Raw genomic sequence first — 14,135 nt, forward strand, 5'->3', positions numbered from 1 at the left:
TACAAAAATTAGCCGGGCGTGGTGGCGGGCGCCTGTAGTCCCAGCTACCCGAGAGGCTGAGGCAGGAGAATCGCTTGAACCCGGGAGGCAGAAGTTGCAGCAAGCCGAGATCGCGCCACTGCACTCCAGCAAGAGCAAGGCTCCGTCTCAAAAAAAATAAAAAATAAAAAATAAAAAATTTTTTCCTTCTAGTTTAGTTGTAAATCTCCCTTTTCAAATCCTTTACTATAATGCATACTTAGGTTCTCATTTTTCAAATTAAATAGAGATATTTATGGAAATTCAGTCACCAAAAAAACACAAAAAAACAAACAGTGAAGGAATTTTAAGGGTCGTTACCTTTATACAGTGAAGCTAAATATAATTTTCAGCTTCTTTACACTTTTAAATTGTTAACAGAGAATAGGTAATATTTTTGCAATCAGAAAAAAATTACTATAATTTTGAAAAATGTAATTAACTCTTTTTTTTGAGATAAGAGTTTCCCTCTTGTTGCCCAGGCTGGAGTGCAATGGCACGATCTCGGCTCACTGCAACCTCTGCCTCCTGGGTTCAAGTGATTATCCTGCCTCAGCTTCCCAAGTAGCTAGGATTACAGACATGCACCACCATGCCCAGCTAATTTTGTATTTTTAGTAGAGACAGAGTTTCACCATGTTGGTCAGGCTGGTCTAGAACTCTTGACCTCTGGTGATCCACCCACCTTAGGCTCCCAAAGGGCTGGGATTACAGGCGTGAGCCACCGCGCCCGGCCTAACTTTTGATTATTCACATTTAGTTACATTTTACATTGCCAATATGTGTCTGAAATGACTCCTGACACCTAAAATATTCATGCTTACAAGGTATGTTATCATAAGAAGCAAATTTTGTTAATAACCTAAATGAAAGGGTTAAATATATGGGTTATGAAAAAACTTCAAAATGAATTCCGAAGATAAATATTAAAGACTTGGCATAGTTAGCTGGAAGTGAAATTTTGTTAGTTTTTGTGAATTTAAGATTTGGGCCTCAGAACACAACTGCTTACACAAACTCATAACTATAATTCTTTCTCCCTACTATAAAGTTAAATTTCATATCCTTGGAACTATCATTTCCCCAACAGCCACTTAGTTCACCAAGCTTGTATTTCACACAAACAGATGTCCTTCCCCTACCCTCACCTGTGGCTTTCTTCAACTGCACTTCCATTCTGACTTCATGACCTGGCCTTTTAAATTCCAGAAACTCCAGAATTTAGTGATACATATCACAGAAGAAACTAAAGAAATAACAATTATTTTGTTATAGTAATTGATGGAATTATAAACATAACATTCTTTGCTGATAGAATACATAAATGTGTATACGCAGTTCAATTATCCTAAAGGAAACATTTTGGCATGTTATCACCCAAAAAGTTATGTAGCATAAGGTAAGAAGAATTCTTTCTTTTGTCTTTAAAACATTCTTACCTCATCAAATCCAGCAGCTTGCAAGTCTTGAAGCATCTGTGGATTAACTTCTGAAGTACTACGAGAAGAATTTGTTTCATTTGCAAATGGAAGCAGAGAGTTTCGAATTTCCTGCAAAGCTTTATGATGCGTCCCAAATTTGGGTGGATTTCTGACTTGTCGAGGATCTTCAGTTGACATTTTATTCATGTTATGTTCAGCCTTAGCAGCATCAGATGGTTTAGATAAATTCCTAAGGGATTCCCGAATTTCTTGCAACATTTGCCGGCTACTGCCAGTATAGTTACTGGCAGGAAAGGTCTTAGGCCTCATTTGTCTATATCCTTCTGGCTTTTCACTCCTCTTCATGAAAACATCTATATATGTAGCCCACACGAAGGACTTCTTTATTTGATAGATCCAGAGTTTTCTTCTGAGCAAAAGTGAAAATGATCCTTCAAGGAAGTCCCCAGAACTGTTAAAATTCTTTACAATATAAATAATTAACTCTATAAAAGAAAGAAAGAAAGGAGAGCTATAAAGTGGTTAATAAAGCAGTACCATGTATTAGAGGAAAAGTCCATTGATACAGGGGTTAAGAGATTCAGGTTATAGTTCTGACTCCATTAAGGATTACTCTGGGTTCAGGACAAGCTACTTAATTTCTCCATGCCTATTTCCTAGCCTATAACCTAGATTTACCTCAAGTAGTAGCTATGATGATTAAAAAAAAAAAAAAGTTCTTTAGCAAGCATATAAAGCATATATACAAATACTAGGGATTATTAAGTGAACAATAAAGCAGGTAACCTCTCATTAACAACTTTACCTAGTGGATCAAATTTTAAATTTTACAAATCAGACTTCAATATTTCTTTAGAAGGGTATTGTTGCTTTAACTTTTTTTTTTTGAGATGGAGTCTCACTCTGTCACCCAGAGTGCAGTGCAGTGGCATGATCTTGGCTCACTGCAAATTCTGCCTCAGCCTCCCCAATAGCTGGGATTACAGGCACCCGTCACTACGCCCAGCTAACTTTTTAAAAAATTTTTACTAGAGATGGGGTTTCGCCATGTTGGCCAGGCTGTTCTTGAATTCCTAACCTCACGATCTGCCTGCCTCAGCCTCCCAAAGTGCTGGGATTACAGGAGTGAGCCATCGCACGCCCAGCCTTTTTTTCTTTTTTGAGACAGACTCTTGCCCTATCATCTAGGCTGGAGTGCAGGAGTGCAGTGGTACGACCTTGGCTCACAGCAACCTCCGCCTCTCAGGTTCAAGTGATTCTCATGCCTCCGCATCCCAAGTAGCTGTGATTACAGGCGTCTGCCACCACGCCCAGCTAATTTTTGTATTGTTTAATAGAGATGGGGATTTCACTGTGTTGGCCAGGCTGGTCTCGAACTCCTAGCCTCAAGTGATTCTCCTGCCTTGGCCTCCCAAAGTGCTGGGATTACAGGCCTGAGCCACTGCACTCCTCTGCTTTAAAAGGATTTTTAAAGCACTATTCCAGAAGGTCCCTTTATGCTTTAAGAACAGATGCCTGAGTTTATTTTCCAAGCTATGAACTGGGACTCTGATATGGTTTGGATCTGTGTCCCCACCAAATCTCATGTCAAACTTTAGTCCCCACTGCTGAAGGTGGGGTCTGGCGGGAGGTGGTTGGATCTTGTGGATGAATCTCATAAACGGCTTAGCTGGATTTACAGTACTCCTGTGAGTACTAGAAAAGCACAGCACTTGTAATGGAAAGCAACAACAAAAAATGAGACTGAAGTACTTGTTCAGGGGCCAGGCATGGTGGCCCAGGCCTATAATCACAGCACTTGGGAGGCCAAGAAGGTAAGACTGCTTGAGTGCAGGTGTTTGAGACCAGTCTGGGCAACATAGGGAGACCCTATCTATATTAAAAAAAAAAAAAAAAAATTACTTGTTCTGTTAATTAGTAGCAATGTGGACTTGGGCATTTAATTCTCTGAAACTGACTCCTGAGACATAAAGTGGTTATCAACATCTACCTTATAGATTGAACTAGGATTAAGAGGAACAATGCCGCACAAGTAAAGGAATATACACACAAGTATGTGAAGATGTAGGCTGTTCCTCGCAACATCATTTATAACAGCAAAAGTTGACACCAGTCTAGATGTTCATCAGTGGAGGATTGTTTAAGTAATTCATAGTACGTTTATATAACATACATCTAAGTCAAAAAGAATGATGTAGTTCTTTTTTTCACTCTTATTCCCCAGGCTGGAGTGCAATGGCGCCATCTTGGCTCACTGCAACCTCCGCCTCCCAGGTTCAAGCGATTCTCCTGCCTCAGCCTCCCGAATAGCTGGGATTACAGGCATGTGCCACCATGCCAGGCTAATTTTGTATTTTAAGTAGATACGGGATTTATCCATGTTGGTCAGGCTGGTCTCAGACTCCTGACCTCAGGTGATCTGCCCACTTCAGCCTCCCAAAGTGCTGGGATTACAGGTGTGAGTCACTGTGGTCAGCAGAATGATGTAGTTCTATATAAAACACAGATACAAACAGATACCCAAATGTATTCTAAGCAAAAAAAGAAAATTCACCGTACTGTATATAAAACTAACCTATTTTCTGTTTTAAAATTAGATTACAATGTATTGCTGTGTAAATACACTAAAAAACACTTTAAGTGGGTAAACTGAGGGTTTTTTTTTTTTTTGAGACAGGGTCTCATTCTGTTGCCCAGGCTGGAGTACAGTGGTGTGATCACAGCTCACTGCAGCTTCAACCTCTTGTGCTCATGTGATCCTCCTGCCTAAGCCTCCCAAGTAGCCGGGAATGCAGGCACATGCCACCCTGCCCAGCTAACTTGCTAATTTTTTGTAAAACAAAGTCTCCCTATGTTGCTCAGGCTGGTCTTGAACTCCTGGGTTCAAGTGTTCAGGTAAGCCTCCTGCCTCAGCCTCCCAAAGTGGTGGGATTATAGGCACGAGCCACCCCACCTAGCCTGAGTGAACTTTATAGTATATAAACTATATGTTAATAGAGCTGTTAAAAATATACCTATTTTTAATTTTTTAAAATTTATATTTATAGAAATTAATTATATACAGCCTCAGTTTACCTTTACACACACATATACATATTTGCAGCAGGTCTGAGACAGGACAAAGCCCTGCAGCAGCCACTAGAGGTAGTTTCCTGATGACTTCACCTCATAAATCAGTACTCTCATGGCACAATTGCTAAATTAGCTATGAATCAATCAAACTCTATGACAAGCAGCTCATATTTCTCCACTTTGAAAAAAAAAAAAGATGAACCTTTTCATTGTCTGAAAATTACACATATGCTATGTATAACATAATAATACATGAATAATATAATTATTTTGTAAATGAAATTAGGATGGACATACCATATGATTTTTATGAAGGAAGCTGGTTCCTAAAGCATTTTCTTTTCTAAGCTTTCCCAAATATTAATTTAATAGCTTACTAACGAGTTTTTCTAAGATTAACATTTAGCTCACCAGTCTAAAGTTTGCAGAATTCGCCTCTGGCCCTTTCTAAAAGTGAAGATACTTTCTACATTAGGTCTTGTGAAACCTACCATTTCTCAAGGATTAACACTGCTGCGGAATCTCACATGTCAGTTCTTTTAGTATCTGGGTTGCAATTCATTTATAGAATGTAGGTATTCTTTTAATATCTCACTTATTTTGAGTTTCAACTGTAAGTTAATCATCACTTTATTATTATTGTTATTTTACCATTTCCAAGATCATTCTGAGAGAGACAGAGAGAGAGAGAAAAAAAAAAAGAAACATAGTTTTGCTTCTGTCAAAATACTTGCTTCCATTTCCCTATAATGGGACCTGGTCACCAGTAGGTAGTGCAAAAATATTTGAACTTACAAATGCAGGTAACCTGCCTCTTCTTTCTGCTGTTAAAAAAATACAGTATGCATCCTTACTGAAAAATTCAAGTGTTTATATAAATATATACAGTAGAAAAAAGTAGAAGTCCCTCATAATTCACCTTCCTCAAGAGTGAGAATCACTGTAGTGTGCTGAATAATGGCCTCTTAAAAGATTCCTGAGATGGGCGTGGTGGCTCACGTCTGTAATCCCAGCACTTTGGGAGGCCGAGGCAGGGCGGATCACCTGAGGTCAGGAGTTCGAGACCAGCCTGACTAACACGGAGAAACCCCGTCTCTACTAAAAATACAAAATTAGCCAGGTGTGGTGGCACATGCCTGTAATCTCAGCTACTCGGGAGGCTGAGGCAGGAGAATCACTTGAACCTAGGAGGTGGAGGTTGTGGTGAGCCGAGATGGCGCCATTGCACTCCAGCCGGGGCAATAAGAGCGAAACTCCATCTCAAAAAAAAAAAAAAAAAAAGATATTCCTGGCTTACACCTGTAATCCCAACACTTTGGGAGGCTAAAGTGGGAGGATCACTTGAGTTCAGGAGTTCAAGACCAGCGTGGGTGGGCAACACAGCAAAATCCCGTTTCCACAAATACTACAAAAAAATGAGCCAAGTGTGGCAGTGTGCGTGGCTGTAGTCCCAGCTGCTCAGGAGACTGAGGTGGGAGGATCACTTGAGCCTAGGAGGTGGAGGCTGCAGTAAGCCATGACTGTACCACGGCACTCCAGCCTAGGAGACAGAGTGAGACTCTGTATTTAAAAAAAAAACAAAAAAAAGATATTTCCCCTCCTAATCTTCTCTGGAACTTGTAAATGTTATCTTATTTGGAAAAAGGGATGTTGCAGATGTGATTAAGGATTGTGAGATTAAGCGACTGTCATGGATTAACAGGGTAAGTCCCACATGCAATTACAAGTGTCCTTTTGAGAGGCAGAAGGAGGTCTGATTCACACAGAAAAAGGGAGGCAATGTGATGATGAAGTCAGAAGCCAAGGATGTAAGCAGCCAACAGAAGCTGGAAGTGGTAAGGGAGAGCTTCTCTCTTAGAGCCTCTGGAGGAAAACTGGCCTTGCTAATGCCTTGATTTTAGACTTCTGGCCTCCAGAACTGTAAGAGGATAAATTTAGGTTGTTTTAAGCCATCAGGTTTAGAGTGATTTGTTACATAAGACACAGGAAACCAATAATAATCACTATTAATACTGAATATTCTAACATATACTACTATTAACAAAAATGGGATCATAATATACAAAATTGGACATCTCTCTGTTTTTTTGTTTTTGTTTTTGAAGACAGAGCCTCGCTCTGTCACCCAGGCTGGAGTGCAGTGGAGCAATCTTGGCTCACTGCAACCTCTGCCTCCCTGGTTCAAGCAATTCTCCTGCCTCAGCCTCCTGAGTAGCTGGGATCACAGGCACACACCACCATGCCCGGCTAATTTTTGTATTTTTAGTAGAGATGGAGTTTCATCACGTAGGTCAGGCTGGTCTCGAACTCCTGATCTCGTGATCCGCCCGCCTCGGCCTCCCAAAGTGCTGGGATTACAGGTGTGAGCCACTGCGCCTGGCTGGACATCTCATTCTTTTACATAATCATGGGGAATTATGAGAAGACAATGGGGGCCTGGGGGTTTACGCCTGTAATCCCAATACTTTGGGAGGCCCAGGTGGAAGGATCACTTGAGGTAAGGAGTTCAAGACAAGAACTCCCCCCATAACATTTCATGAGATTCACATTCCATGCAGTATACATTAGAAAACGCTGGACCAGAAAGATTCATTCTCTAGTCCTATACTCTGATGTAACTCCTAACATTGACTGCACAAAGGTCAGAGAAAGGACTGAGTTCTGGTATATGTGTGACAATGTGTTTTAGGTTTAAATAACTGAAAACTTACTTTAAGCATATTTCTATCATCTACATGTTGAAAATACCTGTGGATAAAATAAATAATGTCTGGAATTTATTTCAAAATAATTTGGTTGTGTGCTGAAGGGGTTGGGGATATAAATGAGACAAAAGTTGTCATTTGTTGAAAACTGTTGTAGCTGAGTAATGGGTATATGAGGGTTCACTGTACTAGTCTCTTTCTTCTTATTATTTATTTTGTAGAGACAGGGGCTCACCATGTTGCCCAGGCTGGTCTTGAACTCCTGGCATCAAGCAATCCTACTGCCTTGACCTTTCTCTCTACTTTTTTGTATTCTTGAAGTTTTCCAAAATAGAGAGTTAAAAAAGAAAAAAAAAGGAAAGGAAATGACTGGATCCCAGAATGGTTCTGCTACAAATTCTTATTTAAATATATGCAATAAAAACACACAGGATTTATTTTAAAGAAACTATTATTTCCATCAAACAATATCACTTCATTTATCAGGGGAAATAACAGAAGCATTATATTTGAATATTCATTTCAAGTTTAATTGTACGAGACCAGCCTGGTCAATATGGTGAAACCCCGTCCCTACTAAAAATACAAAAATTAGCCAGGCATGGTGGCAGGCACCTGTAGTCCCAGCTACTCGGAAGGCTGAGGCAGGAGAATCGCTTGAACCACAGAGGCAGAGGTTGCAGTGAGCCGAGACTGCACCACTGCACTCCAGCCTGGGCGACAGAGTGAGACTCAGTCTCAAAAAAAAAAAAAAAAAAATTCAATTGTAAGATAATCTACATCTTCTGATTTCAAAAACGCTGAAATGGAGGAATTGTGTATATCTTTAGCCAATTGCTTTTGGTAAATATACTGTGGCAGAGACTATATTCACATACAGTACTCAACTCCATTTCCCAGATTCTGCCAAAGCTGGATGAACAGATGTAACATACCTCAATTCTGGACTGAAGCAGTTAAAAGTCACTTTGCTTCAGTTTTCCTGCTTTAATGACAATGTAGGTTACACTTTGAGATGGTGGCTTGACAATATGGAAGGAAGGTGGGTCCCTAAGCCACTGGACAGAGAGCCCTACTGACTCCCACTGAACTCTGAGCAAGAGAAACATTTCTGTTGTATTAAGCCATTGATATTTGGGGATTTGTTACCATAAAACTGTCTAATAATATTGTGAGAATAGACAAAGACTGCCCAAATGGAAACAAGCAGAGGCTATTTAATCAGATCTTACTATACAGGTAGGGAGTCAGCCACTGTCAACTTTGCTTGGCAAAGATTCAAAGGCAAGCAGGGGAGTGGGAAATCTTTATGCTAAAAAAGGGGGGAAGACTTCAGGTATGCTCTGATTGTAGGTTGTTGACATGGGAAACTGGAGGTGGGAGAACTGGTGGAAACCAAAAATAAAATTCTAAGTCCCTCAACCTTCTGAATGAACCCCTCCTCTCAGCCAAGAGCATTTGAAAGTTAAACTGAAAAACTAGCTCCAGCCATGATGGAAAGCGGGGTTTGGCCATGCCTCATTATTCCCTCCTCCCTTTTGGAATTCAGGCAAAGCTGACTAGCATTAACATTAAAACAAATCTTAAGACTGACAAAACAGACTCTCTGTAGCAATAAGATACCCAATTCCAGCCTGACTCTAGCATAGTATCACATGACAGATGGCAGGCCCTGAAAGAAATCCAAGTATTTGACCCTAAATTATGTTTCTTTTGCCATATCTTCAAACAGTACTGCAAAGCTGTCTCTTGTGGGGAAAATCTACATTCTGAAGATAATTCCCTTCCTTTCTCAGGCCTTTTGCCTGATCCCGGAGAGAATCAACCCTGATAAGAAACATTTACAATGTATTATCTCTAAAGCCTGCCACCTGGAGGCTTCCTTTACATAATGGGAACCTTGGTCTCCACAACCCCTTACCTTAACTCAGACATTCCTTCCTATTGATTCTATCTACATAATGGGAACGCTGGGCTCCATAATCCCTTACCTTTTTTTTTTTTTTTTTTTTTTTTTCAGATGGAGTCTCACTCTGTTGCCCAGGCTGGAATGCAGTGGCTTGATCTTGGCTCACCACAATCTCCGCCTCCCAGGTTCAAGTGAGTCTCCTGCCTCAGCCTCCTGAGTAGCTGGGTTCATAGGCGCACGCTACCATGCCTAGCTAATTTTTGTATCTTTAGTAGAAATAGGTTTCACTATGTTGGTCAGGCTGGTTTTGAACTCCTGACCTCGTGATCCACCTGCCTTGGCCTCCCAAAGTGTTGGGATTACAGGCGTGAGCCACTGTGCCTGGCCACAACTGCTTATCTTAACCTAGATACTCCCTTCTATTGATTCTAGGTCTTTAGACAGTAACAACTCTTTCAACCAACTGCCAATCAGAAAATCTGTGAATCTACCTATGACCTGGAAGCCATCTGCTTCAAGTTGTCTTCCTTTCTGGACCTAACCAATGTACATCTTACATATACTGACTGATGTCTTACGTCTCCCTAAAATGTATAAAACCAAGATGTAGTCTGATCACCTTGGGCACATGTTCTCAGGAGCTCCTGAGGGCTGTGTCATGGGGCAATGGCCACTCATATTTGGCTTAGATCTCTTAAAATATTTTACAGAGTTTGACTCTTCGTCGACACTGGAAGCGGGGTATCCTATGTGGTTGGTTTGGGAAGCATATTTGGCTTTCTCTGAGTCGTCCCAAATTGGAAGTAGGCAAAAAAATTAGGGAAGCTGGTAATTACTGACCAAGTCCTGACTGTTTGGGCCTACTGCTACATAGGTCATGGGTCAGAGTTCTAGTTTCATACATGATCTGGCCATTGTCCATCTGTATATTCAGTGTTTCATTATCCTAACACAGCAAACTGGTACCTGGAAGTCAGGTGCTGCTACAATAAAAATCTATGCAGTCCTACCTTAGTGATACTGCCTTAGTGGTCAGGCTGAGGGTTGAGAGGAAACAGATACCAGAGGCCGGAAAGACGGAGGATCATGTTTCATAGTGGCAAAATATCTGGTAAAGCTGTTGCCTATAATAACTTTTCATACAACTACAAGGTCAGTGAGCATACAAAGAGGCTACTGATCTTGTAGTCTTATAAAAGAGTTTGGTAAAGAGGATTTTGGAACTGAGTATTAGCTGCTATTAGATATTTGGCAAGTATTATAAGTAAATGATGAGTTCAAGAAGGAAGTAGCAGATTTGAAAGCAAAAACAGAAGAGAATAGAAAAAGTTCAGAAATTTAAAGCCTTGAAGGACTGGAAAAGCAGTTTGCACCTAGACCCCTAGAGGCAGGATTAAAAGACTGAGCACAGATGCCTACTGAAACTCGTTAGCTAACTAGTGCTTCTGTGGTTAAGACCGTATTAAAGATGTAGCCCTCCCATCAAACCTAATAGCCTCAAATAACCAAATGAGAGGAGGAGGAATAGACACTCTTAAATCTTTGGATGAGTTTACCAATACATGCAAACTTTGGTTGTGGTTACTGACACACAGAATTGATGGAAACCAAACAGACTGGAAGAGGTTTACTAACTTAAAGAAACTGTTTTGTTAAAAAAAAATATTTTTTGGCCGGGCGCGGTGCTTCACATCTCTAATTCCAGCACTCTGGGAGGCTGAGGCGGGTGGATCACGAGGTCAGGAGTTCGAGACCAGCCTGGCCAATATGGTGAAACCTTGTCTCTACTAAAAAATACAAAAATTAGCTGGGCATGGTGGTGTGTGCCTGTAGTTCCAGCTATTCAGGAGGCTGAGGCAGAAGAATCACTTGAAACTGGGAGGCGGAGGTTGCAGTGAGCGAAGATTATGCCACTGCACTCCAGCCTGGGTGACAGGGTGAGACTCCGTCTCAAAAAACAGAAAGAAATTTTTTTTTTCTTAAATTATCCTTAAGTTCATACTAAAAAACTCTTTTCGTCTGTTCAAAATTTAAAACTTTTGGGCCCCCAACTTCTATGAGCAATAAGCTAGCTGAGAAAGATCTGTATGTTCCAAAGGGAAGGTACAACACAAACTTCGCAGGTGGCCAAGGATAATTAAAACAATGGATGAGAGAGTTCCTTCCAAATAAATCAAGGTCCAATCTCCCCTACCTCCACGGCTGGTTGCTTACACAGAATCTGACTAGGAGATTTCAGATTATAGATCAGCATTTGCTGCTTATCTTCCATTATTCTCTTTTTCTAGGAAGAGTGCTTTACTGTGGCCCTTGTGTACTGCGGTGAGTGAGTGAGGGGAAGAGAAAAGGAAGGGAGATAGAGAGAAACAGATACAGTGAGTGACAGACAGACAGAGTACGCACACACGCAGCACACAGGACACATTACTTCATCATATCTGGACCCGATTAAGAGATTACTGGGCATGTGGACCATAGGACCCAAGAATCTTGCCTCTATCACTAATCAGGGCCCAATTTGTTGGCAAAGGAATAACATAATACCATGAACATCTTTCCACAGTAATAGGTGTCATTTATTTATTTATTTATTTTGAGACGGAGTTTCGCTCTTGTCACCCAGGCTGGAGTGCAATGGTGTGATGGCTCACCGCAACCTTCGCCTCCCAGGTTCAAGCAAATCTCCTGCCTCAGCCTCCCAAGTAGCTGGGATTACAGGCATGTGCCAGTATACCCAGTTAATTTTCTATTTTTAGTAGAGACAGAGTTTCTCCATGCTGGTCAGGCTGGTCTCAGACTCCTGACTTCAGGAGACCGCCCTTGTTGGCCTCCCAAAGTGCTGGGACTACAGGTGTGAGCCACTGCGCCCAGCCACATTTTATCTTTTATTCTCTCTCTCTTTTTTTTTAATAGAGACGAGGGTCTCGCTATGTTGACGAGGCTGGTCTCAAACTCCTGGCCTCAAGTGATCCTCCCATCTCGGCGTCCCAAAGTGCTGGGATTACAGGCGTGAGCCACCATGCCCAGCCAGTGTCACGTTTGTTTGATTCTAAGCATGCTTTTCTACATTTTAATATTTCTAAAATTTAGGGCCAGGTGCAGTGGCTCATGCCTGTAATCCCAAAACTTTTGGAGGCTGAAGTGGGCGGATCTCTTGAGCCCAGGTGTTTGAGACTAGCCTGGGCAACAAAGTGAGACCCTATCTCTACAAAAAATAGAAAAAATCAGCCAAGTATGTTGGTGTGCACCTGCAGTCCCAGCTACTGGAGAGACTGAGGTGGGAGGATCAATTGAGGTGAGAGGATCAATAGAGCCCAGGAGGTCAAGGCTGTAGTGAGCCGTGATTTTTGCCACTACACTCCAGCCTGGGCTGGAGTCAGAGCAAAACTCTGTCCCAGAAAAAAATAATAATAATAAATAGAGTACATCTTAAGATCAACCCTTGGGCCCCCAACTTCTATGAGCAATAAGCTAGTTGAGAAAGATTTGTACCTTCCAAAGAGAGAATACTCACCCAACACACACTTCACAGATGGCCAGGGATGATAATTAAAACAATGGCTGAGAGTTCCTTCCAAATAAATCAAGGTCGAATCTCCCCTCCAAAGCAGAGAAGTTCTAGAGTAGCAGTCATTGCACATGCCTAACTTAACCATAAAATAAAAGCCGAAATCTTTGTTACCTCAATTGTATTATTTTCTTTTTTTGTTTTCTTGAGACAGAGTCTCGCTCTGTTGCCCAGGATGGAGTGCAATGGCACCATCTCGGCTCACTGCAACCTCTGCCTCCCAGGTTCAAGCAATTCTCCTGCCTCAGCTTCCCAAGTAGCTGGGATTACAGGCATCCACCACCACACCCGGCTAATTTTTAGTACTTTTAGTAGAGATGGGGTTTCACCATGTTGCCCAGGCTGGTCTCAAACACCTGACCTCAGGTGATTCACCTGCCTTGGCCTCCCAAAGTGCTGCGATTACAGGCATGAGCCACCATACCCGGCCAATTGTAATATTTTCATTGGCGGCACCATATATGATGCTCAAAATGTTTTTTCTTTTTTTCTGTTTTGTTTTTGTTTGTTTGTTTGTTTTTGAGAAGCAGTTTCTCTCTTGTTGTCCAGGTTGGAGTGCAATGGCGCAATCTCAGTTCACTGCAACCTCTGCCTCCCGGGTTCAAGCGATTCTCCTGCCTTAGCCTCTCAAGTAGCTGGAATTACAGGCATGTGCCATCATGTGTGGCTACTTTTTGTATTTTTAGTAGAGACAGGGTTTCATCATGTTGGCCAGGGTAGTCTTGAACTCCTGACCTCAGGTGATCCACCTGCCTCAACCTCCCAAAGTGTTGGGATTATAGGCATGAGTCTCACTCTGTTGCCCAGGCTGGAGTGTAGTGCCATATGCTGGCTCACTGCAACCTCTGCTTCCCAAGTTCAAGTGATTCTCATGCCTCAGCCTCCAGAGTAGCTGGGACTACAAGTACCCACCACCACACACAGCTAATTTTTGTATTTTTAGTAGAGACAGGGGTGCGCCATGTTGGCCAGGTTGGTCTTGAGCTCCTGACTTCATGTGATCCATCCATCTCAGCCTCCCAAAGTGCTGGGATTACAAACACGAGCTACTCGCCTGGCTATTATTACTTTTGTAAATAGAGATGGAGAGCTTGCTAGGTTGCCCAGGCTGGTGTCAAACTCCTGAATTCAAGTGTTCCTCCTGCCTCAGCTTCCCAAAATACTGGGATTACACCATGCCTGGCCCACAAAATGTTTTGAAAAGGTTCCATTGTGATATAGTATTGTGCACTCAAACTGTCATTCAATAGACAATGCAATTAAAGCCATAATTATTAAATTCAAGCAAGATCACAGAATTTTCAAAGGTAAGAGACTCAAAATCTGTCAAAACTTTTACAGTTATCTTCAGAGGAAGCTGTTTAATTAGAAGAAAAAAAAAAAACTAAGCAAAAAGGAAAGCAACATCCCAGTATTCTTCA

At 41.6% G+C, this 14,135-nt stretch overlaps 1 protein-coding gene across 9 annotated transcripts in view; it reads right to left on the reverse strand.

Annotated features, from left to right (window-relative positions):
* The window catches only part of LATS1 (large tumor suppressor kinase 1), a 58,361-nt gene that overhangs the window by 40,582 nt on the left and 3,644 nt on the right, over positions 1-14,135 (reverse strand). For 3 of the 9 annotated variants that reach the window (XR_010586280.2, XM_045391380.2, XM_074037222.1), the window contains exons 2-3: positions 12,661-12,789; positions 1,458-1,945 (exon numbers count right to left, since the gene is read on the reverse strand). The exons of 2 other annotated variants lie outside the window; for them this stretch is intronic. Coding sequence is in view for 4 of the 7 variants with exons in the window: in XM_045391380.2 (XP_045247315.2) it covers positions 1,458-1,945; positions 12,661-12,787 (615 nt within the window). In the remaining 3 variants the exon portion in view is untranslated. Of the gene's footprint in view, positions 1-1,166; positions 1,265-1,457; positions 1,946-12,660; positions 12,790-14,135 lie in introns of those variants that run through there. 4 more of the 9 variants (XM_065543567.1, XM_005552097.3, XM_074037223.1 and 1 more) reach the window with 2 other exon arrangements.

This window comes from Macaca fascicularis, chromosome 4 (genome assembly GCF_037993035.2).
Source record: "Macaca fascicularis isolate 582-1 chromosome 4, T2T-MFA8v1.1".
Taxonomy (NCBI): domain Eukaryota; kingdom Metazoa; phylum Chordata; class Mammalia; order Primates; family Cercopithecidae; genus Macaca; species Macaca fascicularis.